The sequence below is a fragment of the Bos javanicus genome, chromosome 6 (genome assembly GCF_032452875.1).
Source record: "Bos javanicus breed banteng chromosome 6, ARS-OSU_banteng_1.0, whole genome shotgun sequence".
NCBI classification, from domain to species: domain Eukaryota; kingdom Metazoa; phylum Chordata; class Mammalia; order Artiodactyla; family Bovidae; genus Bos; species Bos javanicus.
Genome location: NC_083873.1, coordinates 102,951,372 through 102,976,959, shown reverse-complemented (window position 1 = coordinate 102,976,959; position 25,588 = coordinate 102,951,372). Strand labels below are relative to the sequence as shown.

The window sequence follows — 25,588 nt, the reverse complement described above, 5'->3', positions numbered from 1 at the left end:
AGCCCCTCCACAGCCTCAGCTCTAAGCTCAGCACCAACCCGCCAAGGCTGTCAAGATCCCACTGTCCTCCAATCAGGACCCAAGCCTCCTCTCTGATGTCCAGTCTCTGATTAAATGGCACCTCCTCCAGGAATCACCAATGTAGCCACGCCCACTCCACACACCCACGGGACTTATCTGTGTCCTTTTCACCACGATGCAGCCACTTCCATACAGAATTCCTCCCCTCTCGCCCCCTACCCCAGCCTCAACATAACCCCACATACATCCTTGTATCCCCTCCCACCTCAAGTGTACCAGGCCTACATAGAGGTATCCACGGCTGGAGCCCCGCCCACATCCATGTAGCCCCTCCCACTTCCCATTAGGGGAGGAGAAGCCAGTCCTCCCCTAATCATAGGTTCCCAGGAGGTGTCTTGAGAGCTAAACAGCTTCCCCTTCTCACCACTTAGATGAGAGGCCAAAGCCCAAGAGGTACGACCAACTCAGGTCTGGGGGAATCAGGGCAGTGCCCAGACTGAAACCAACCCCTCTCAGTGGGGACCCGTCCTGGTGTCTCTTTGCAAGGGAAGGAAATGAGAAGAGAAGTATTTACAGTTGAACTGCCATGTGGGTTCGGTCCTCCGGGAACCCACTTCATTGATAATGAGGACCTCTCCAGCTGAGTGATCCCAGCATGGACCTGGGGCTGGGCAAAGCTGGCTGGAGGCAGGGCCTGATTTCTTGTCCCTGGGATGTCCTGGCTCATGGGGACCTGGGTCCTTTCCAACCTTGATACCTTCTTCAGCCTCTTGGTTTCTCATTCTGTGCAAAGACGGAGCAGGAGGACAAGGCTCCTTGAAAGACTCCGGGGTTTTATGCAATCAAGGTTGCAGAGGATTCGACCATTTGGCCAAAAACATTCCCTACTGATATCCTGATCAGGCCCTGGGCTGGGGCATGGAGGGTGGTTCTGCCTCACCCGCTGTCAGTGGGAGGCTGTGTGTGGAAAAGTCCTTCCTGGCTTGCAGATAGGGGAGCCGAGTCTGCAAGGAGCTCAGCATAGGGGACAGTGGGGTTGGGCCTGAGAGTGGTGCTGATTCTGGGCTGGCCCTGAACTAAGATTCCTTAGGAGGGACTGCCCGGATCATGTCACAAGCGGGACCTTACCCCACGTGACTGAGATGCTATCATAAACTATTAACGGCAACATCTGCTGTGCCCTCTCTTTGGGTCAGGCACTAGGCTAAGGGCTCTCCTCCTTCTCACTTCATTTTTACCTTTGATGCACTAAGCACCACTAACATCCTTATCTTCCTGACAGAGGACAGATCCCAGGGTATGCATGTATCCAGGCAGAAGGCTCACGCCAAGACCTTTCACCCCTTAGACCAAAACCATCCCAGACTCCAGGACACAGGCTTGAGGAAGACGAGGTTCCCCAATAAGGACTATGTGGTAATCAGTGAAAACCGGGGCCCTGGGGGCAAAGAGGGGCCAAGGGATCTAGCCTTAAAGTCAGGAAGGCTTCCTGGAGGAGGTGACTCTACAAGGCAATGAGGACTTTCCAGGAAGAGAGGGTGGGAGGAGAGCACTCCCACAGGGAGCACTGTAGTGAAGGGCATAGAGACAGGAACCTGCTGAGTGTGGACCCTGGTGAGAGGTTCAACGTGCTGGGACCAGGCTGTGTACCTTGGTGGGTCAGGTAGGTGCGAGCAGCGCCCATATCTCCCCCAGTCCCCCTAGTAGGCTCCAAGCTCAGGGCTGAGCAGACACTGCGTTTGGAGACATTTTAACTCCCTGGATCACCACCTCTACCCCCAGAGGCTCATACCTGAAGAATACGGCAGGAAGTCACGGTGGTCTCGGACCTGCACTGGCTCATGTTCAGAGTGCAGAGTTTGGAAGTATTCGCTCAGCGTGGCGTACACCATCAGGACACCAAACTGGGATACATGCTTGTTGATGTAGCCCATTAGATAGTCCATGTTGGCAAACTGCACCGAGGCATTGAAGAACTGCCTGTCGCACCCCTGCAGGCCAGGGAACAGAAGCAGCGCCTTGCATTTCTGGGAGCAGAGCCCAAACTTAACAGGGTGAATTCCCCTTCAACCCCCCAAAAACACCCTCCTACTCCCCATGGGGGCCAATAACCTTCCAAGTCAGCTGGCAAGCTCAATGCCCTGACTGTTTCCTTCTCTCTCCCACTCTCTTTATCATGTTATAACGTACACCCCTAGTACTGGTTTATCATATAGCTGGATATTTGTACTTTTCCAGCACCTTTCCCCAACTCTTCTTCACCTTAACCTCACCTCTGGAAACCACGAATCACCTCTTTTTTCTATAAGTTTGTTTTTTTCAAGAATTCACATATAAGTGAGATCATGCAGTCTTCCTCTTTCTAACTGATTTCACTCCCTGAACATTTGTTAGACTCCATCAGTATTACTACTTATTAATGTCATTAATAGTAACAACATACTAAGTATAAATAACAATGATAATAGGTTGCTCATGTTTATTGCCATTAATTTCATCTTTAAAAAGGTTGTCAAAATTTAATTAAGTTGGTAAATTCCTATATATCTACCAAGACTGACTCATGAATAAGTAGGAAATCTGAACAGACTGATTACCAGTTACAAAATTGAGTCAAAGTCAAAAAACATCCCAACAAACAAGTTCAGAAACAGTCAGTTTCATTGGTGATTTCTACCAAAAATTTAAGAGAAAATAATACCAGTGCTGCTCAAACTCTTCCAAAAAATGAAAGAGGAGGGATTGTTTCCAACCTTATTCTGTGAGGCCAACATTACCCTAACAGCAAACAAACAAACAAAAAAAGAATCCTGCAGAAAAGAATGTACAGGTTGATATTCTCGATGAACATAGGTGAAAATATCCTCAAAAAAAAAAAAAAAAAAAAGCGTTAGCAAGCCAAAGTCAGTAATGCATGCAAAAAACACTACACCATGGGGTTTATTGCAGGGATCCAAGTATAGTTCAACATCCACAAATCAATGTTGCACACCACACTGAGAAAATGAAAGAATCACACATTCAACTCAAGAGACGCATAAAAAGCATTTGACGAAATTCAACATCCTATTATGATAAAGCTCAACAAAGTGGATAGGGAAGGAACATGCCTCAACTTAAAAAAGGCCATATGTGACAAGCTCACAGCTAACATCATGCACATTGATGAAAAGCTAAAAGCTTTTCTTCTGTGATAGCCAGTGGGAGTTTGATGTATGACACAGGGAACTCAAAGCCTGTGCTCTGTAACAACCTGAGGGATGGGGTGGGAGGGAATAAGGAGGGGAATTCAGGAAGGAGGGGACACATGTATGCCTATGGCCAATTCATGTTGGTATATGGCAGATACCATCACAATATTGTAAAGGAATTATCCTCCAGTTAATATAAATACATTTTTTAAAGCCTTTCTTCTAAGACCAGGAAAAAGTCACAGATGTTCACTCTTATCACTTTTATCTAACATATTATTGGAAATCCTTGCCATGGCAATTAGGCAAGGGAAAAAAAGGCATCCAAATTGGAACAGAAGAAGTAAAACTTTTGGCAGATGTAATGATATATGTATAAAAACCCTAAAGACAAAATCTGTTACCAGTAATAAATCCAGTAAAGATACAAGGTACAAAATCAATATACAAAAATCACTTGCCTATTAGTGTTTCTGTGCGCTAATAACAGACTCTCAGAAAGAAACAAGGAAACAATTCCACTTTGCATCAGACTGATTAAAATACCTAGGAATAAATTTGACCAAGTAGGTGAAATATCTGTACACTGAAAACTATAAGACATTGATGATTGAAATTTAAGAAGACACAGATAAATGGAATGATATTTTCTGTTCACAACTGAAAGAATTTATATTGTTAAAATACCTGTATTACACAAAGTAATACACAGTTTCAATGCACTCCCTATGAAAATCCCAATGATGTTCATCACAGACACAGAACAAACTATCCTAATATTTGTGTGGAACCACATAAGACCCTGAACATCAAAGGAAATTTTGAGAAAGAAGGATGAAACTGGAGAAATCACCTGCCCTATTTTCAAACTGTACTCCAAAGCTACAGTAATCAAAAAAGTCTGGTACTGGAATGAAAAGAGACATGTAGATCAATGGAAGAGAGCAGAGTGCTCAGAAATAAGCCCAGGCATATATGATCAACTATTTTATGGCAAAAGAGCCAAGAATATAAAATGAGGAAAGGAGAGTCTCTACAATAAATGATGTTGGGAAAACTGGATGCCATGTGAAAGAATGAAACTGGACCACTGTCTAACACCATGCACAAGAACTAACTCAAAACGGATTAAAGAATTGAACACAAAACTTGAAACTATGAAACTCCTAGAAGAAAACATAGGTGGTAATCTCCTTGCTGAGGTCTTTGTTGCTGGACCAAACTCCAGTTCACTCATGCCGTGCTAAGCAAAGCCAAACTACTGATAACTGGGTTTGGTCAATGTATATATACATATATATATATATATGTATACATACATATCTATATCTATCTACCTATGTATCTATGGATAGAGAGTATATTTGCAGTGCACCAAGAAAGGAGAATGGCAGCTCATGCTCAAACAATCCAAACTCCCAAATGGCTTTCAAAGGAGAGTTTTCAAAGGCAACATTAGATGTGAGGGTTGTAGCATGCGTTATTAGCTCATGGAATTTCTTTTTCTTGGTTGGTGGTGTTATGGTATTTCTGGCTCCAGTTAACCTGAGGTCTACATACTGGTGGTCAGCACACAGTCAACTTCCTTCACCTAGTGCGGGTTTTTGTGTCTGCAGAACGACGCAAGTACATGGCTCTCGATAGTGCCCGTAGTCCTTGGAGGATCTGCAGGTCCTAAGCTAGTCTTACTTCCTTTTGTTACTGCATTCCTTTGTCTCTTCATTTTCTCTTTTCTTTGACTGAATTTGCTCCTGGGAACTCAGGGAAGATCTAGGAAGATAAAGCTTTTCTACAAACAAGAAGTGAGGGACAGGGAGGGTGTGGGAGTCTGTCCCTGAGAAGGGTCCTGCTGGGTTTCATTTTGATGATATTTCTCTTTTGTATTTGACACCAAAAGCAAGGGAAACAGAAGAAATAATGAATAAGTTGAATGACATCAAACTAAAGAGTTTTTGTGCAGCATAGGAAACTTCAAGAAAATGAAAGGACAACCTACCAAACAGGGGAAAATATTTGCAAATTATATATCAGATAAAAGATTAATACCCCAATTATATAAGGAACTCATACAACTCAGTAACAACAACTGATTAAAAATTGAACCAAAGACCTGAATAGATATTTTCCCAAAAAAGACATACAGATGGCCAATAGACACACGGAAAAATGCTCAACATCACTGATCGTCAGGGACATGCAAATCAAAACCACAAGGAGACACACCTCACACCTGTCAGAATGGGTTTCCTGTCACATAGAAGAAGCAACAAGTGCTGGTGAGGGTGAGGAGAAAGGGGAACCCTCTTACACTGTTGGTGGGAGGATCAGCTGGTGGGGTGAAGCCACTGTGGAAAACAGACTGGCAGTTCCTCAAAAAATTTAAAGTAGAGCTACATATGAGAGCATCTGGATATTTATCCGAAGAAAACAAAATTACTAAAGATATCTGCACCACCATGTTCATTGCAACATTATTTAAAATAGCCAAGATATGAAATCACCTAAGTGTCCATCAGGGCTTCCCTGATAGCTCAGTTGGTAAACAATCCCCTGCAATGCAGGAGACCCCAGTTCGATTCCTGGGTCGGGAAGATCCACTGGAGAAGGGATAGGCTACCCATTCCAGTATTCTTGGGCTTCCCTTGTGACTCAGCTGGTAAAGAATCCACCTGCAATGCCGGAGACCTAGGTTTGATCCCTGGGTTGGGAAGATTCCCTGGAGAAGGGAAAGGCTACCCACTCTAGTATTCTGGCCTAGAGAATTCCAAGGACTGAATAGTTCTTGGGGTTGCAAAGAGTTGGACATGACTGAGTCACTTATACTTCACTTCACTTCACTTCACTTCTCTTCTAAGTGTCCATAAAGAGAGGAACAGATAAAGAAAATGTGATATATATACAGAATGATATATAAAACGGCTTTCTTCTAAGATCAGGAAAAAGTCACAGATGTTCACTGTTATCACTTTTATCTAACATATTATTGGAAATCCTTGCCATGGCAATTAGGCAAGGGGAAAAAAGGCATCCAAATTGGAACAGAGGAAGTAAAACTTTTGGCAGATGTAATGATATTATATGTATAAAAACCCTAAAGACAAAATCTGTTACAAGTGATGAATCCAGAATGAATGGTTATTCAGCCATTAAAAAAAAACACACACACAAGGAAATCCTTCCATTCCCAACAACATGGATTGGAACTTGAGGGCGTTGTGCTAAGTGAAAGAGCTCAAAGAGAGGAAGATGAATGCCACATGACGTCATTTATATGTGAATTTTTAAAAAATAACATGAAAAATAAGCTCATGTACAGAGATAAACTGGTGAACGCCAGGAGTGAGGGCTGGAGGGTGAGGGAAATGCATGATGCGGGTCAAAAGGTACAGACTTCCAGAAGCAAAATAAATGAGTCATGGGGATAAGCGTATAGCATGGTGACTGTCGCTAATAATGCTGTGTTCTCTTTCTGAAAGTTGCGAAAAGAGTAGATATTAACCTTCTCATTACAAAGAAATATTTTATACTTACGTGTGGTGACAGATGTTAACTAGATCTATTGCAGTCATTTTGCAATATTTACATGTGTGGAATCATTTGGAACTAAAATTATGTTATATGTTAATTATATCTCAGTAAGAAAAGAAAAAAGAAAGAAAGAAAGAAAGTGAAGTCACTCAGTCGTATCTGACTCTTTGAGACCCCATGGACTGTAGTCTACCATGCTCCTCCATCCATGGGATTTTCCAAGCAAGAGTACTGGAGTGGGTTGCCATTTCCTTCTCCAGGGGATCTTCCAGACCCAGGGATCGAACCTGGGTCTCCTGCATCATAGGCAGATGCTTAAGAGAAAGCAGCAGTATAAAAAAGTTCCCCCTAAGAGTCACAGTATTCTAAATTATCATTGTTGAAGTTTGACATAAAATGTAATTATAGTGAGAATGTATGTAAGAGGCAGGGCTCACAGGAGGCAAAGTCTTACTTTGAGATGAAATTATGCAATGCATACAGTTGTTCAAATGCATTGCATGTGTATCTCAAATCTTAGACTCAATCTAATATCTATCATCTCTGATTCCATACATTAAAGTTTGTAGCTCCTGGCTCAAAGAAGTTTTGCAGAGGAGACCTCTGTCCAACTCTAATGGGCACAAGGAAATAGGAGCAAAGAAAGTTCTCTTTAGGCGTTGACAGGTGAGCCCAGGCAAAATTAGTCCTAGAAGTGGCCAGTGTGAAGAGACCATCAGAGTTTATTGGTTCTCAGGATGGCTACCCTGGGGCTCAGACAGTAAACAATCTGCCTGCAATACAGGAGACCTGGGTTCTATCCCTGGGCCAGGAAGATCCCCTGGAGAAGGGAATGGCAACCCACTCTGATATCTCTGCCTGGAGAATTCCATGGACAAAGGAGCCTGGCAGTCGCGTCTGACTCTCTGAGACCCTGTGGACTGTAGCCCCCAAGGCTCCTCTGTCCATGGGATTCTCCAAGCAAGAATACTGGAGTGGGTTGCTGTGCCCTCCCTCAAGCTGGCTAAAGAGATAAATTCACGAGATCTATATGTGTCATCTTTCTTCTGAATTTTGTTATGAGCTCACCACAAAAACTGATGAGGGTGGACAACATGATAAACAACTTAACTTCCCTGTCACAGGTAGACAGACCCCTGAGACAGGGCCAAGCAGCCCCAGAGATCCTGCCTGGATCCAGTCAAAGGCTTTGGTCAGAGGGCAGAGACGCTCATGACTGGACATGCAAGGTTGTTCCAGGGGTGCTCAGAGCCATCTCCACAAGGAAGTATTGGAGTAACATGTTGCTGAGGCAAGCCTAGATTTATAAAACCTACCAACCTAGATAGCATATTCAAAAGCAGAGACATTACTTTGCCAACAAAGGTTCGTCTAGTCAAGGCTATGGTTTTTCCTGTGGTCATGTATGGATGTGAGAGTTGGACTGTGAAGAAGGCTGAGAGCCGAAGAATTGATGCTTTTGAACTGTGGTGTTGGAGAAGACTCTTGAGAGTCCCTTGGACTGCAAGGAGATCCAACCAGTCCATTCTAAAGGAGATCAGCCCTGGGATTTCTTTGGAAGGAATGATGCTAAAGCTGAAACTCCAGTACTTTGGCCACCTCATGCGAAGAGTTGACTCATTGGAAAAGACTCTGATGCTGGGAGGGATTGGGGGCAGGAGGAGAAGGGGACGACAGAGGATGAGATGGCTGGATGGCATCACTGACTCGATGGACGTGAGTCTGGGTGAACTCCGGGAGTTGGTGATGGACAGGGAGGCCTGGCGTGCTGCGATTCATGGGATCGCAAAGAGTTGGACACGACTGAGCGACTGATCTGATCTGATAGGACCCCAATTTGACAGTCTTCATAATCGATTGGGTATAGGAGAACACACAATGATATAAAATCTTGCAATCTGGACCCAAGTTATTTTAGGTGTGCATGCGTGCAAAGTCAATTCATGTCCAACTCTGCAACCCTATGGACTGTAGCCCACCAGGCTCCTCTGTCCATGGGATTCTCCAGGGAAGAATACTGGAGTGGGTTTGCTGAGCCTTCCTCCAGGGGATCTTCCCAACCTAGGGATCAAACCCATGTCTCTTACATTTCCTGCATTGGCAGGCAGGTTCTTAACCATTAGCACCCCCAGGGAAGCCCTTTATTTTAGGCAGATGTTTTTATTTTCCTTTTGTAAACCTCAAATTCTATTTTGAATTGTTGAGAAAGTAAATATTTCATTATTCTGTTTCTTTACTTCCTGCAGATATTTTCAGTTATGCTTCAAGCTGCAGCTAAAGTCATATGTATTTATATATTTTGACTTTGTCATACCAATTGGCCTATTGATATAATGTATAGAATTTTGTTTGTTAAAAGTTTTTTACTAATATATGCACGTATATAAAAATGTACTAAATAAAAATAGCAAAGAAAGTAAATAGCACTTAAAATGGTAGTCAAATGCTAAAAAGCAGGCTGTGGGACTTATCTGATTGAGTCTGAACACAAATTTCACCTTCCCAACTGCCCTGCTAAGTAGCTCTGTGGCCTTAGAGAGATTTCTTAACCTCTCTGACTCTCAGTTCCCTCATCGGCAAATGGGATACCATGCTGCCTGCCCCCTAGGCCCAGTGCGGCAGATTAAATGTGTAAGACAAGTGTATCCCATAGAACAGTGCTTGGGGCACAGTAAGTGAAAGTGAAACTGAAAGTCACTCAGTCGTGTCCAACTCTTTGCGACCCCATGGAGTATACTGTCCATGGAATTCTCCAGGCCAGAATACTGGAGTGGGTGTCTGCTCCCCTCTCCAGGGGATCTTCCCAACCCAGGGATCCAACCCAGGTCTCCCACATTGCAAGTGGATTCTTTACCATCTGAGTCACAAGCGAAGCCCAAGAATACTGGAGTGGGTAGCCTATCCCTTCTCCAGTGGATCTTCCCAACCCAGGAATCGAACCACGGTCTCCTGCATTGCAGGCAGATTCTTTACCAACTGAGCACCTCTCTCAGTAGGTGCTCCATAAAGTTTAGCTGTGACAACAATGAGGAAGTAGGGTTGGGCACTGTCTCCTGGGCATACTTTTGGCCCTTGACCTCAAATTGAACCTACGAAGCAGGTCTTGTCATCATCCCTATTTTACAGATGAGAAAACTGAGGCTTAAGGGTCCTAAGTCTCACAGCAGCTGAGTAAGCAGCCAGGATTCAGGCCCCCAGCCCTGCAAAGGGAAAAGGAGGAGACGGCTGGGTAGAAGTAGGAGGCCCACCTGGGTGAGGGGCTACATTTCAGATGGGAGAGTCTGGGGTGATCCATCATAGGGGAAAGAGCTGGCAGAGTGGGTGAGGACTCGAGGGTCGGGGGCTGCAGGGAAGGAGGCCTGAGCCAGGGCTGGGACAGCTGCCTGGCCCACTGCCTGGATGGAGACTGATCTGGTTAGAGGTGGACCAGAGTCCAGGGTGGACCTATCACAGCAGTCCTTGGGAAGAGTTGGGGAACCAGGGCCTGGGGCCCCGACTTACCCAGGGCCAGAGGATGTGTGGTGTCAAAAACCAGGGGGCTCGTTTCCTCACATTGTAGGACAGGGTGTTAGCATAGCGTTGGATATTGCTCAGGGTGACAGGTACAGTCTGGTTGGGGTACATTCCATCCCAGGGTGGATCTGGGAAGACAGCTTTTTCATTCCAGTAAAACCCTTTACTGAGAAGCAGAGGAATGTTAGAGGAGACACCCTGCTGGGAGGGCAGGCCTGCTCAAGGCCTCTGTCTCCCATCAGTTGGACAGACAGGCAAGTGGTGGGCAGATGAGAGCCTTGTGGACAAGAGTCGCCACATCTCAGCCCTGTGGGATCTCGGGCATGTCACCCTGCAGGGCGCCCAGAGCATGGTAGTGAGTCCCTCTCCTCCCACCAGGTCTCTTCTCCCAGCTGCCCTTCATCCCGCTGACAATCTCCCCTCTTCAAAGAGGGGTTCACCCACTGCCTGCAGCCTCACAGGCTCAAAGGGGCAGAAGGGGACTGAATCCAGGTCTTCCAACCAGACAGCCCACAGGAGGGCTGTTCCCATGACTTGGATCCTTGGAGCTGCCTCCTGAGCCCAATGTTGCTGCCCTCACGGCTGCTACCGCGGGACCTCGGGTGGGTGTCTAGACCTCAGTTGTTCTTTCTGTAAGATGGGTGCTCGGTGAGTCCCCTCAGGGCTGGCCGTGAGGGTGGGGGCTGACGTGCTTCAGGGAGAGGGTTGGGAACAGGGTCTGGCCCAAGGCAAGAGCTCACGAGCAGTAGCCATTCTCATCCAGGACATGTGTGAACATTTCCTGCTGCGCCAGCAGGGACCTGGATCCTCTCCACACGAACTGCATCTCCTGCAAACCCAGAGGGAACAGTGAGGGCCCAGGGGCAACAGGATGCCCGGCTCCCCTCCCCAGAGCCCGCCTGAGTCTCATGGCTGCCTGCACCCCCTCCTCTCAGTGGCTCACGGCCAACGTCTCCCTCTGCTGCCTCCTCCTCAAGATTCCTCCTGACCTCCTAAAGCCACAGAGGGTGGAGGAATTTGCCCTTCAGAAGGTGCCTGCCTGCACGTTCATCCCACCCCTCCTCAGGGCAGGACATGCTGTCAGAACCTGCCAGCCATACTCTTTCTAAATCTGCTTGAATCCCTCCCACACGGGGAGCTCATCACCTCTCATTGAGGGCATGGTCCATTTTCACGTTCTGATGCTTAGAAAGTGCTCAGGGCTATGAAGCAGGGATAAAATCCTGCTTCCAGGAGAATTACCTCGGAGCCATACAGTTCCTGACGCCTCTGTGATTTGGTTTCTGCACACGAATCTCTGGGAATCACACCCAGCTCACACACTTACCTGAATCGAGCTGCTATAGGAAGTGTGTGCAGTGTAAGGCGTGGCGCTTGGTGGGGTCACTAAAAATCTTACTTCTCTAGCCCGCTGGGAGCCCAGAGCCTCTTTGATAACTCCACGTTACCACTGCTCTGCAAAACTTTATTATCGGAGTGATCTGCATGGAATCCTTACATTTTTGGCCTTAATTTCTCCATCTAGGATAATTTTACACTACCTGTTTTGGGTTGAATAGTGTCCCCCCAAAAAACACATGCTGAATTCCTAATCCCGTTAGCTCATATGACCTAATTGGAGATAAGGCCTTTACGGAAGTTATTGAGAAAAAATTATCATGAGGGCGGACAGTTATCCATTACAAGTAGGGATAAAAGGAGAAATTGGATCCAGACAGACACAGTGGAAGATAACACAGGGAGAAGTCATCTGCCTCCAGGCCAAGGACACCTGAGGCCCCCAGAAGCAGAGAGAAGCCTGGAGCTGACCCTTCCTTGACGTCGTCAGAAGACGCATGGCCCTGTCCAGGGTTGGTCTTGGAGTTCTGGCCTCCAGACCTGTGAACATTTTCTGTTGTTGGGAGCCCCCAGTTTCTAGTACCTTCTTAATTCAGCCTCAGTAAATGAGAAACTGCATCATAGGCTGCTGTGAGGATTAAAGGAAACCCAGAGGGCGGTGGCTCCCACCAGGCCTGGCACTTTGTAGATGGCAAAGGCAGTGTCTGGGTGGTTGTTGAGTGTTACATTCACTCATGCTCGCTGCCCACCCATCAGAAGAGTTATTATGTCCCAGATACACTGAACCCCCCACCGCCTCCTCTCTGCATCGAGCACGGTTTACTGAGTGCAGGTCTGTGCCAGTCCCTTTGGAGACTCAAAGAAGGCAGCACCAGCCCAGCTGCAGGGGGAAGGGGACTCAGGGCCGCAGGCATCCGAGCTGGTCCTGCAGCTCAGCCAGGGGCTAGATCTGCAGGAGGAGAGAACCATTCATGCCGGAGGGCACAGCAGGGCAAAGATGGGCCTGGGACATCCCATGGCCTGTGTAGCCGCCAGCATCCCAAATGCTCAGGAGAATAGCAGGGGCAGTACTCTTGCCTGGAAAATCCCATGGACGGAGGAGCCTGGTGGGCCGCAGTCCATGGGGTCGCTAAGAGTCAGACACGACTGAGCGACTTCACTTTCACTTTTCACTTTCATGCATTGGAGAAGGAAATGGCAACCCACTCCAGTGTTCTTGCCTGGAGAATCCCAGGGATGGGGGAGCCTGGTGTGCTGCCGTCTATGGGGTCGCACAGAGTCGGACACGACTGAAGCGACTTAGCAGCAGCAATGAGATTCAGGAAGGAATAGAGGGGGAAGAAGCAGAGGCGAGTTGGTAGCAGTGCATGCAGCTCATGGCTCACCTGGTCCTGCTGCATGGTCTCCTTCAGGTCATAGTCTATCCGGGAGATGATGTGGCCATTGAAGCCCGCCAGGGCAAACAGGGTGGGAGTCGTGGCAGATGCGCCAAATGAGTCCACCTGCCAGGAGAACTGCGGCCGGATCCCAAACGTTTCATAGAGAAACCTGTGTCCTTCTGCAAAGAGATCAGCCTTGGGGATAAAAGTGTGGTGGCCCCTTGCCCCCTAACTCCCTCAGAGCCCTTGACTTCTCAGGGCTAGAGTGCCTTCTATTTGGCAAGGAGGGTCTTGCTGCTATAGATACTAACACAGAGGTCAGATCCCAGAATCATCTAAACATTCTCTTCTTTATTCATGATTTATGAGCCACCACAAGTGAACCAAAGATCAGGGTGACTGCAGAAGTCTCCCAGACTTGATAAACCATTAATTAGCATTCACCAAGGATTCCCCCAAACATTATTTATCATCTGGGAGTTACAGCCTGCATTTTACGGCGAGGAAAAGAAGACTCAGAGAGCTCAAATCACTGTGTGTGTGTCTGTGTCTGTGTGTCTGTGTGTGTGTGTGTTAGTCGCTCAGCCGAGTCCAATTCTTTGCAATCCCATGGACTGTAGCCCGCCAGGCTCCTCTGTCCATGGCATATTCCAGACAAAAGTACTGGAGTGGGTAACCATTCCCTTCTCCAGGGGATCTTCTCAACCCAGGAATTGAATCCTGGATTGAATCCAGGTCTCCCGCATTGCAGGAAGATTCTTTACCATCTGAGCCACGAGGGAAGCCCTCAAGTCACTGGTGTTAAGTCAAACTGCCCTTCATTGATGAGTTGCCCAGGCTGGGACATTGCCTGTGGCCCTGAAGATGATTCCAGGGTCATGGGACAGAGCTGTAATCTGATCCATATACAAGGCTCATCCAGGAAGAAGGTGACTGCTGGTAGGCTAGGGAGGACCTGAGGAAGATTCGTGGTCTAGTGCACAGAGGTGGTGATGAGGGTCAGTTAGGCTGTTGGACTTGGGGTGGGGCTCTGAGCCCTCAGGACCACTGGGAGTAGCAGAGGGGGAGCAGGAAGCAGAGGAGACCAAGAAGGAGCTGCTGGAGGGGAAGGGGAAGACTGCAGGGTGGAGGGTCCAGGTTGAGGGAGGGTGGGTCAGCATCATCACACTGGGGGAAGGTAAGCTGTGGAGGGCATACCCTCTCCCCAGAGGGGCAGCCTGAGGAGGGCAGGCCTGAGGGCTGCAGACTCCATGGCCCAGAATTCATCACTCACAGGATTCTCTCTTTGCTTACTGGACACCGACCCAAAGCCAAGGGATGGCGTTTCACTGGTCTGATCAGTCATGGCAAGATCATTTTGTTGTGTCAGATTTTTGTTTTCACAGACTGTGGAATGGAGAAGTGGGCACAGACTGGTCATATCAAAAAAGATGTATGGGTTTCACCTGCTTGGGTTTCAGGACAAGAATTTCTACCTTTTTAATAAAAAAAAAAGAGGAGGTAAGCCTCCCTTGTACTCCTTTTATTCCTTGAATGTGCAAATATGGCTTTATGATGACTGGAGAAGCAGCAGCATTCTCTGATTATGTGGGAAGTGAAGTGAGAGTCACTCAGTCGTGTCCGACTCTTTGCGACCCCATAGACAGTCCATGGAATTCTCCAGGCCAGAACACTGGAGTGAGTTGCCGTTTCCTTCTCCAGATTATGTGGGAGAGGATGTGAAAATATAAGAAACATCAATGGGCTGCAGAATCAGTTCTAAACCTCCTCCTGACCGCTTCTTTGATAGTAAATAGTAAATATCTTAAACACTCAAGTCATTGTTAATACAGGTTTTCTAGACTCCAGGAAAAAAACATTCCTGAGATTCTGATGAACAAGTGAATATTGAATGAAACAGCTAATAATCACCCAAGATTTATTTTTCTCTCTGCCGTTTAGTAACAGAATCACATAATCCTGCTGAGGGAAGGACAATAGAATTCTAGCTGGAGACTGCATTTCTCAGCTTCCCATGGAAGATAGACCATGTGACTAGGTTCTGAACAATGGATATGAGCAGAAGTGATGAGGGTAAATTCTGGGTCACCTTCACAAGGTTGCAGCCCGCCGCCATCCCCTTTCCCCCTTCCCTGAGAGGATGGCACTTCAGTGAGGTGAGCCACCTGCAGCCAGGCAAGGAGAGCAGAGACACGCTAGGGGATTCAGAGCAAAAGACGCAAATAACTTGGATGCCTGGATTTCTCTGTGACGCAGCGCCCCCTAGTGGCCCGAAAGAGCCTGCAATCATAAACTTCTCCCCCGCAGAGAAGTAACCTTCCATCTTGTTTGAGCCACAGCCACTCAGTCACCCTTATGCAGCTGAACATGCGTCCTAATCAGCACAATGACCAGGTCAAGACCTACCTGGACAGTATGTGGCAGGCAGAGCCAGAGTTCAGGGACTGAGGTGACAGAAAGGATAAGGGGACATAGGAAAGGTGTCCGCCACCTCAGCTGGAGAAACCTGCTTCCCTCCTTCTCAGGAGAGTGCTAAGCATATTAGATTAAGACTCCCTCAAAACCATGATGAGGTGCCATCTCACACTGGTCAGAATGGCTGCTATCAAAAAGTCTACTAACAATAAATGCTGGAGAGGGGGTGCAGAAAAGGGAACCCTCTTACACTGTTGGTGGGAATGCAAACTAGTACAACCACTGTGGAGAACAGTGTGGAGATTCCTTAAAAAACTGGAAATAGAACTGCATACGACCCAGAAATCCCACTGCTGGGCATGCACACCAAGGAAACCAGAATTGAAAGAGACATGTGTACCCCAATGTTCATCACAGCACTGTTTACAATAGCCAGGACATGGAAGCAACCTAGATGTCCATCAGCAGATGAATGGATAAGAAAGCTGTGGTACATATACACAATGGAATATTACTCAGCTGTTAAAAAGAATGCATTTGAATCAGTTCTAATGAGGTGGATGAAACTGGAGCCTATTATACAGAGTGAAGTAAGTCAGAAAGAAAAACACCAGTACAGTATATTAATGCATATATATAGAATTCAGAAAGATGATAACAATGACTCTATATGCGAGATAGCAGAAGAGACAGATGTAAGGAACAGATTTTTGAACTTTGTGGGAGATGGCGAGGGTGGGATAATTTGAGAGAATAGCATTGAAACATGCATATTATCATGTGTGAAATAGATCGCCAGTCCAGGTTTGATGCATGAGACAGGGCGCTCAGGGCCAGTGCACTGGGATGACCCTGAGGGATGGGATGAGGAGGGAGGTGGGAGGGGGGTTCAGGATGGGAAACACATGTACACCCATGGCTGATTCATGTGAATGTATGGCAAAAACCACTACAATATTGTAAAGTAATTAGCCTCCAATTAAAATAAAAAAAAAAAAAAGACTCTCCGTCTCCTGAACTGCCCTGGAGACTGAAGTCAGTGGGTGTACATCTTGTTCTTAGAACCAGGAGGTTATTGTGGGAGGAAATCGGTGTCCATCCTCTAGGAGTCCTAGGAGCTTGGCTGGTCTTCAGAATATTATAGAGCCTCACAGAGTCCCCTGGGGAGGAGCCACACAGGGTTCCACGTTCCTTCCCACACCAGTGATGAGAACCCACACTTGCTAAGATGCTGGATGCCATGCTGGAGTGCAGGCCTGCAGGATCAGCTCTGGGGAGTTCAGCATGGTGGGTGTGGTGGGCTGAGACCACAGGTGAGGGCTGTCCCCGTGTGGTCACCCCCAAGGAGAGTGGGTCAGCACCCACTCCCTCCCTCTGTGCTCCCACCATTGTCAGACCAGACCCTGTGCTGAGTCCTGGGGACCCGGAGGAGAATCAGATGGTGGGCACTGCCAGAGACCACCTATAGTTCCAGGAGCAAGAGGGGGAGGTGATAAGGTACTGGGGCCCAGTGGAGGCACCTGGACCATGAGACCCCTCAGCTGAGTCCAAGGTGAGCTGTTCAAGCGGAAAGAATAGGAAACCTCGTGATTGAAAGCACAGGAGACATGTCATTGGAGCAGGGCAGGGCAGCAGGAAGGAGACAGATGGGAAGGAGGCCAGGGGATGAGACCCGAGGCTGCACTAAGGAGACTGGCGAGTCTGTATGAGGACAGCTAAAGGGTCGCCACCCCATTCCCACTTACCTTGCTACGGCTTCAAACCGAAAGACCTTTAACAGGAGAAATGAGACAGTCACGGACTTTGGAGTCAGAGAACCAGGTTCAGCACTGGCCCTGCAGACCTGCCTGGTGGGGGAGGCTTAGTCTCTCGGCTTCGGCACCTTCACAGGCACGGGGGCGGGGGGGGGGTGTTGACAGCCCTCCTCCTAGGGTGTGAGCATGCACGGGGGCACAGAGGCAGCTCTTGGCACGCAGGAGGACTCTGTGGCTGGCATCATGGTCAAACGTAAAGACAGTAGCATGCAAACACACAGTACCATATGCAGAATAGACAGCCAGTGGGAATCTGCTGTATGAGAGGGAGGTTCAGAGGGAGGGGACGTATGCATGCCTGTGGCTGATTCATGCTGATGTGCGGCAGAAACCAACACAATATGGTAAAGCAATTATCCTTCAACTAAAAATAAATTAAAAAAAAAAAAGAAAGGGATGTGAGGGTCTGAGAAGGAAGGGTTCTGTTGGCAGGACCACCTTCGGGATGGAAGTGGCAAATCTTGAGGTTGAATGAGGTCTAGAAGCAGGAGAGTAGAAGCTCAGATGAGGGAGGGACCCCAGATTAAAGCGGGAAAAGGGAAGATAGTGCTAAGCGGGTCTTTAGACAATATCCAGTGCTATTTCGATGTTTGTCACAGGGGGTAACTGGGGTTCCTCTTTCGTGGAGTGATGGTGGAGCTAGAGCTTCAGCCATGCCCTGGAGGAAACCTTAGCTGGTCCACTGAATTTTGCCCTTTTTGTCATCAGTGTCTCTTTTGCAAAACGAGACTGAAAATCCTGATGCCTGCCTGTAGGGCTGGGTGAAGTGTTGCTCGTGAACGGCATTGGGAAGTGGGAGAGGACTGTGTCCCAGTGCAACTGTTCGTGGTGGACAGTGTCAGTGGAGGTGACTGCTGTTATTGTTGCTGTTATTCATGGTAGTAGGGGTGTTGATAGCGGTGGTGGTGCTGGAGGTCTTGGTGTTCATGGTGGGGGTTGCGACCGCGGTGGTTGTGGAGATGGTGGTTGTGGTGTTGAAGGTGGTGATGACGATGGGGGTGGAAGGGGTGGTGAAATGGTGTTGGTGGTGCTGATGGTGATAGTGGAGTGGTTGATACTGTTTAGGCTATAGTAACAGTGGTGGTGGTGTGATGGTGAGGGTATAATGGTTGAGATTATGGAGGAGGTGGTGTTATTTTTAGTGATGGTGGTGGAGGTGATGGCTGAGGAGGTAGTGCTGGAGATGTGGGATGGAGGAGCTTTGGGATGGACAAGGTCGTGGTATTTAGAGTTGTGCTGGTGATGGCTGAAGTGGTGGTGTTGGAGGTGATGGTGGTGGTAATGGTGTTGCTGTTGGAGTTGGAGGCATTGATTTTGGAGGTGGTATTGGTGGAGTAGGTGTGGGTGGAGTGATGACAGAGATGGGATCTAATCTTTACCTAGCATTTACTAGGGACCCACACATTGTACTCAATGTGCCCTATTTGAATTATCCCAATTTAATTTTGATACCAACCCTTTAAGGGAGGTTTTACTTCCTTATCAGACTCATTCATGGAGAAGGAAACTGAGGCTTCAAGAGGTTACATCACTTGCTCTGGATCACAGGTGGTAACTCGCAGAGTCGGAATACAGCCAGTCAGCCCGTCTGGTATAAACTCACACTCTTAGCACCTGCACTCAAGGGCATGAGCACGGACACAGCACCAGCAGTCACAGTGCTTACTGGTCACAGTCTCCTGTTTAGAGGGGAAGATGAAGCCCAACACCCAGCCCCAGCCTAGCAGGAGACCCAAGGGACCCCAGGCCTGGGGAGGGGTAATCAAACCCGTGAGCTGGAGGATCTGGTCATCGACGTGGGTCACGGCCTCATCGTGCATGACCTGGCCTCCGAGGACAAACTCCAGGCGTCCTTGGTCCACAAGCTGGCGGACCTTGGCATTGTGGGCAGAGAGAAAAAGCCACGTTACAGCCCCCGAGCTGTGCCTGGTTGTGTTTGTTGGGGACATGCCTGTAGCATATCATGGTCCTTCCTTCAAACTCCTTACCTTCATGTATTCTGCAAAAGCAGGACCCTGTCGGTCCTGGTCAGCACTGTGTCCAGTGCCTAGACCAGCACCTGGCCCATGGCTGCTGCTTCATCAAATGTATATATATAAGCACATGTGTTTAATATTTTGCTTTTGAAATCATGTCAGTCTTCTGGAAACTTGGGCTTCCCAGTGGTAAAAGAATCCCCCTGCCAATGCAGGAGACTCAAGAGATGCAGGTATGATCCCTGGGTTGGGAAGACCCCCTGGAGAAGGGAATGGCAACCCTCTCCAGTATTCTTGCCTGGAGAATTCCATGGACAGAGGAACCTGGCGGGCTACAGTCCATGGGGTCACAAAGAGTTGGACTCGACTGAATGACTAACACTTTCACTTTTCATATAATTATCCATATCAGGAAATTTACCATTAATAATGCTGCTATCAAATTCATAGACTTTACTCAAATTTTGCCATTTGTTCCACTGATGTCCTTTCTTTGGTGTAAGAGTCAATCTAGGATCATGAATTGCTTTTAATGTCATTTCTCTTTATTATCCTTCAGTTCACAATGCTTCCTGAACCTTGCTTTTTCTTTCATGGGATTAATAATTTTGAAGATTATCAGCTAGCTATTTTGTATGTGTGTGTGTGTGTGTGTGTGCTCAGTCATATCTTGCTCTTTGCGATCCCAAGGTCTGTAGCCAGCCAGGCTCCTCTTTTCATGCAATTTTCCAGGCAAGAATATTGGAGTGCGTTGCCATTTCCAATCCAGGGGATCTTCTTGACCCAAGGATCGAACCCATGGGTCTTGCTTCTCCTGCAAGTGGATTCTTTACCACTGTACCATCTGGAATATTTTGTATAATGTCCTTCAAATTGCATTTGTCACGATTGGAGACATCGTGATGTCTCCAATTAATTTAAAATACCTAAATTAAGGGAGGAATGGAAATATAAATAAGGCCAAAGACTGTGGCAGTGAGGCCACCACGCTGTTTATAGACTGTACTGTGATTGCTGAAGGTGCAGTATTAGTAGTGCATTCACTCGAGGAATTTTGAATAACACCTGCTGTTACTGTTTTAAATGAGCACTGTGAAATGCAAATGTCTCCTTCCACATTAATCAATAAGAAATGCCACAGCCATCAGCGATTTCTGGCCTTCAAATATGAATGAGAGCTCCCAAAACTGCGATCCAAAGCCGCTGTCCCCCCTCCAAGGTGACTGCTGAGGAGCTGGGGGAACGCAAAAAGCAAGGTGAGCAGGGAAACTGGCTTGGCCCCAGATAGCTGAGGAGCATGTGAAAGGAATGAATTCAACGACCCAGAGGCTTGCATCTTCCCCTACAAAGAACGCTAAATTCCTTAACTTGATACCTGACCTTTGATGTTCAGACTGCCTGCTTTCTTTACTGCAAAGTTGTATGTAACCTGACTTCTCCCCTTCCTCCTTACAGCAGTTTTCTCAGAGCTACTGAGATGCTGTTTCCTGGGCTCAGAGTTCTAAACATTCCCACTAAATAAAGTAACTCTCTACTTTCAGGTCGTGACTGTCTTTTTTAGTCGACAGCACCTATTGCCCACCAGTCACTGCCCACCCAGTGGGGATTCAGCCAAAACAAAGAAGGGAAAAACACTGGCTTCCAGGGCTACACCGTGGAGTTGCCTGCCCAGGTCATAGCCAGACCACGTGTTCAACCGGGGGTAAGAGACAGACAATTGATTTGGGGGTATCCATGAAAAGGAGTGAGGACTGCCCACTGGAGACCCTAAAGAGTTATGCTTCGAGTCAGGATACCTGACCCAGAATCCCACCTGGCTGGTGTAAGCTGTGTGACCATGAGCCCGTTGCCTGCCTTCTCTGAACCTGGACCAGCTCTGTACAGCATGGTTAGTATTCCAACCATACTGGCTGTTGGAAGGAGTCAATGCAATAATGTGTACAAAATCCTGGCAAGTACCTGGCACATGGGAGAGCCTGTGTACTGGCCTCTCAGCTCCACAGGCTGCAGGTTCCCATCCCTCTCAGGGTGGCGGGGCAAACTGGTGGACACCCTCTTTCACCATCTGAGCTTTGCTACCTTGAGCAAGACTCTGGGCCTCTGGGTCTCACCATCATTGACTGTTCTGCAGAAAGGTGAAGCCTGGGGGCACCAAGCAAGCACCAAAGAGGCATCCCAGGTGCTTCCATCATGCAGGTACTTTGAGTACAGCCTCTCTGAGGAGGGAGGTCACTCCCACTGTAGATGCGGCTGACAGAGGCCACTGGCCACCTGTGATCACCCAGGGAGGTGGGGGAGCAGGCCCTGGTCCCAGGCTGCCCTCCATGGAGCGGGGCTTCTCACTCCCTGTGATGAGTGAAGCCAATCTGCCTCCAGCCTTGAAACCACAGGGACTGTGGCACCCCCTGGCTGGGTGATCAGCTCCCATCCCCATGGGGGCCACACAGATATGTAAATAAAGGAAGAGAGTGTGGACACAGGCCCCCCTGGAGTGCCCAGTGTCAGAGGTGACCCCGTTCATGCCAGCTGAGTGCCAGCGGGGTTGCCACAGCTGCAATGAGTAGCCAGAAAGGCGGGATTAAACACAAACCTATCTCCGGGGCATGGGGCTGACCACAACTCTCATCTAAACTCTGAGAGCAGCCCCAGAGAGTTTAGGGCCTCCTGGTTTACACAGCACAGCCCCGGCCACAGAGAGCACTGTCCCAGGAGCTTCCTGGAGGGTCATCACTGGGACCCCCAGGCCACTCCTCTCTCAGCTCCCTGGTGAGGACCACCCTGGAGGGCAGCATTACCTGGACTTTCTGCTTGGCTGACGCGACGCCATCCCACCACAGCCGGAAGAACTCCTGGTCCACGATGATGAACCTGTGCTGCTTATTACGGGTCAGGTCCTCCACCACCGAGGTGTAGACTGTGGTGACATAAGCCTGCGTGCTGTCCTAGACCAGGGGGAAGGGGAATGGGGACACCATCACACCAGCTCCATCGGAAATCCCGGAGGCCAAGGAGTAAAATCCAGGGACCCACAGTGTCGGAGGGCCCCTGGCACTCACACCATCTGCCCAGGGCCCTGCCCTCTGCTCTCACTGCTGTTCCAGCAAGGGAGCCTCTGTGCCCACTCTGTGCCAGAGGCACAATACACAGTACGCTGGGGGAAGGACATGGGCAGGCACTCCTTGATGGGAAGGAAGGTGCTCTCCTGGGGAGACACGTGTGGAAACAGATCATGGCACTGTGACAGAGGGACGTGCTGGCCAGGCCCAGGGTCAGGGACAGCCTCCCAGAAGGACATGCTAGGTGGCCCTGGGGCTGCCATGGTGGGATAGACCAGTCAAACCCAGGGGCCCCAGGGGAGAGGTCCAGGGACTCGGAAGGGCTTCCTTGGGCTGGAATGAGGAGTGTGGGTGCTGAGAGATGGAGCTGAGAGGAGCTGACCCCCGGGTTGTCCCTGTGGATCTACCTGCCTCCCCCCAGGCAGGGAGGCCCCAGGATGGAGCCACGCCTGCTTCCCATCTAGGTCAGCCTGGCTCACTGTGCAGCCTGGAGATGCTGGTAAAGGAATGCAGAGAGTACCGGGCAGGGAGTCAGCAGGCATGCGGCTATTTCTGGTGACCTTGAGCAGCCCCGATCCTCCCTAGGCCTGTTTCCCCTTCTGTAAACTGGGAGTGGCAATCATGCTTCCCCACAAGTCAGCACTCCACACACCTATGGGTGCCCCCCCAACAGAGGCTGCCCAATGGGCTCAGGACCAGATTCAACACAGCCTCAAGGCTCTTGCTGCCCCTGTCTCTTTAAAATGAGCTACTCTCTTATATCCACTGTCACAGAGCGATTTTGTTCATTTATTCATGTATTTACTTTCTCCTTCCAAAAAACAGCTCTAGGAGGTTGGTGTATGCATGCATGGGAAGTCACTCCAGTCGTGTTTGACTCTTTGTGACTCCATGGACTGTAGCCCACCAGACTCCTCTGTGCATGGGATTCTCTAGGCAAGAATACTGGAGTGGGTTGCCAGGCCCTCCTCCAGGTCATCTTCCTGACCCAGGGATGGAACCTATGTCTCTTATGTCTCCTGAATTGGCAGGCGGGTTCTTTACCACTAGCACCGCCTGGAAAGCCCAAGGAGGTAGGTAATAATACCCAACCACTTGCCCCAGAAACCTAAAGAAATCAGAGTCTTTTTATCTTTTTTTTTTTCTGCCCTCGTTCATTCATTCCTTCAACAAATTTTCATGGAGTGTCTATCCCATCCATGAGGCAGCTTGAGGATACATCCATAGCCATATTCAGTGGATGAAGCCTCTTCCCCACGGAACTGAGCCTCTTGTGGGGAAAACAGACATTCAATAAGCCAGTAAGTAAAATGTACTAAAGGGAAGTGTTTAAAAACTGATTAATGGAGACAATACAGGCGAAACACACCTACTTTATTTAATACTTCCCTGAGCAGTCTCCTTGAGCAGAATTCAGAATGGAGTGTGTGGCAGAAAGGTTTTAAAAGATAAAGAACATTCTCTAAGGGGAAGGAAGGAAAAGGAAGAGGAAAGCTGAAAAACCTAGCTGGGGCCACATACTCCGTCTTGTTGGACAAAACGTACAGGGAAATAAGATTCACTCTTGAGATTAACTTGGCCACTGGGATTTCACTGCTCCACAGACTTTCTGGAACATTTATAGGGACAAGAAAGCTACCCAAGATTCGGTTTACTGATGTGACCTCCCAGGCAAGAGAGTGCTTATATATTGGGGCTAGAAAATGCTCTCAATGTTCTCAACGGAAGGACTGGGGAAATGGAATAGGGGAATAGAGAGGGACGTCAGGAAGACCTCACCAAGAAAGTACTTTTAAGGAACAACTAGGAGGAGGAGAGAGACTGGGTCTTGCAGGCCTCTGGGAGGAAAGCCTTTGGGGCAGGGGGAACAGCCAGTGTGAAGACCCCCTACCTCCCATCAGAAGTGGACATCAGGGCACAGAGAGGGTCCCCTGGACGAGGAACGTGACCGTGGCCTGACACATGGCTGTGCACACTCCATCTAACCTTTGCAACCCCCGCTTCAGTACTCTTGCCTGGAAAACCCCATGGATGGAGGAGCCTGGTAGGCTGCAGTCCATGGGGTCGCTAAGAGTCGAACACAACTGAGCGACTTCACTTTCACTTTTCACTTTCATGCATTGGAGAAGGAAATGGCAACCCACTCCAGTGCTCTTGCCTGGAGAATCCCAGGGACGGGGGAGCCTGGTGGGCTGCCGTCTATGGGCTCGCACAGAGTCGGACACAACTGAAGCAACTTAGCAGCAGCAGCAGCAGCACACATCAGGAAAGTGAGGTTCAGAGACAGGAAGTGACCAGTGCAAAGTCTGCTACTCAGCCAGTCTGTAGCAGGTCAGGACTTGAATCCAAGCTGATTCCAGATACTCTAAGTCGACCCCAGGCTGCAAACCCAGCACAGGATCCTGAATGGAGAAGGAAGCTACAGCTTCAGAGGTGGCAAGGGGAGTGCCACCAGGCACCTACCTGGACGGTATGCAGCCAGCCCACATCCAGGTGACTGTGGGGTACCACGAAGACCCTGATCGTGGCCTCAGGCTGGGTTCCCAGAAGCCACAGTAACAGCAGCTGCGTGAGCACTGACCCCATTCTAGAGGCCTGCGGACTGGGGCTGGGTCTGGCAGTTTCAAAGACCTCTGGTTTAGCCTCAGCTCTCCGCCCCTTGGGGGAGGGATCGGGGAGGAATGGGAGGCAGGGGCCCAGGTGATGTGGCTGGCACTGGCTGACTGCCTTTCAGCACTCCACCCCACCTCCAATTTCCTGTCCCTCCCTTTCCAACTTTAAGCCAGATTCCAGATGCCACCTCCCTTTCAGATTCCCTCTTTCTGGCCATAGTTCCTGTCACTCCAATGTGTAACCTTCTGCCTTGGACCACTGGCAGCCTTTCCCACGAGGCATCCCAGCCCCTCCCTACCCCAAGCCCTCTGTCCTGCAAAACTCAACACTGAGTAAGGGCCACCACCAGAATCCCGCCCTGATAGTTGTTCCCACTGGGGGCCTTGCAAAAGGGATTGTTACCTCCATTTTAAGGAGGAAAGCTGGGTTTTCCAAATTGTATCTGATTTACCTAAGATAGTAGAAACAGAGGAACAAGACTGCTTAAAACTTTCAGAATTAGATCTGGATCACCAATAGTGCCCTTGGCAATATGCCTAATCTCTCAGGGTCTCAGCATCCCATCCATAAGATGGGATGGCCATAGAGGAGCCGGGGGTCGGTGACAGAATGCACAGGAGGTGACAACCTCAGGGACTCCTTCCTGGAGGACGGCTGGTCACAAAGGTGCAAACTGCAGGGGCCAGAGTGCTGCTTAGGACTGTCTCTGTTCCCCCTGACCTGGGGGCCAGGGATCCATGCAGT

The 25,588-nt window shown here is 48.7% G+C and overlaps 1 protein-coding gene across 1 annotated transcript in view; it reads right to left on the bottom strand.

The window, feature by feature from the left end:
• LOC133249824 (epididymis-specific alpha-mannosidase-like) overlaps positions 1–24,854 on the bottom strand; it is a 45,416-nt gene extending 20,562 nt beyond the window's left edge. Inside the window, exons 1-7 of the mRNA XM_061420769.1 lie at positions 24,695–24,854; positions 21,971–22,117; positions 18,968–19,073; positions 12,977–13,149; positions 10,994–11,082; positions 10,242–10,419; positions 1,814–2,012 (exon numbers count right to left, since the gene is read on the bottom strand). Of these exons, the coding sequence (XP_061276753.1) occupies positions 1,814–2,012; positions 10,242–10,419; positions 10,994–11,082; positions 12,977–13,149; positions 18,968–19,073; positions 21,971–22,117; positions 24,695–24,817 (1,015 nt within the window). The 5' untranslated portion in view covers positions 24,818–24,854. The remainder of the gene's footprint in view (positions 1–1,813; positions 2,013–10,241; positions 10,420–10,993; positions 11,083–12,976; positions 13,150–18,967; positions 19,074–21,970; positions 22,118–24,694) is intronic.
• Positions 24,855–25,588: the final 734 nt, after the last annotated feature.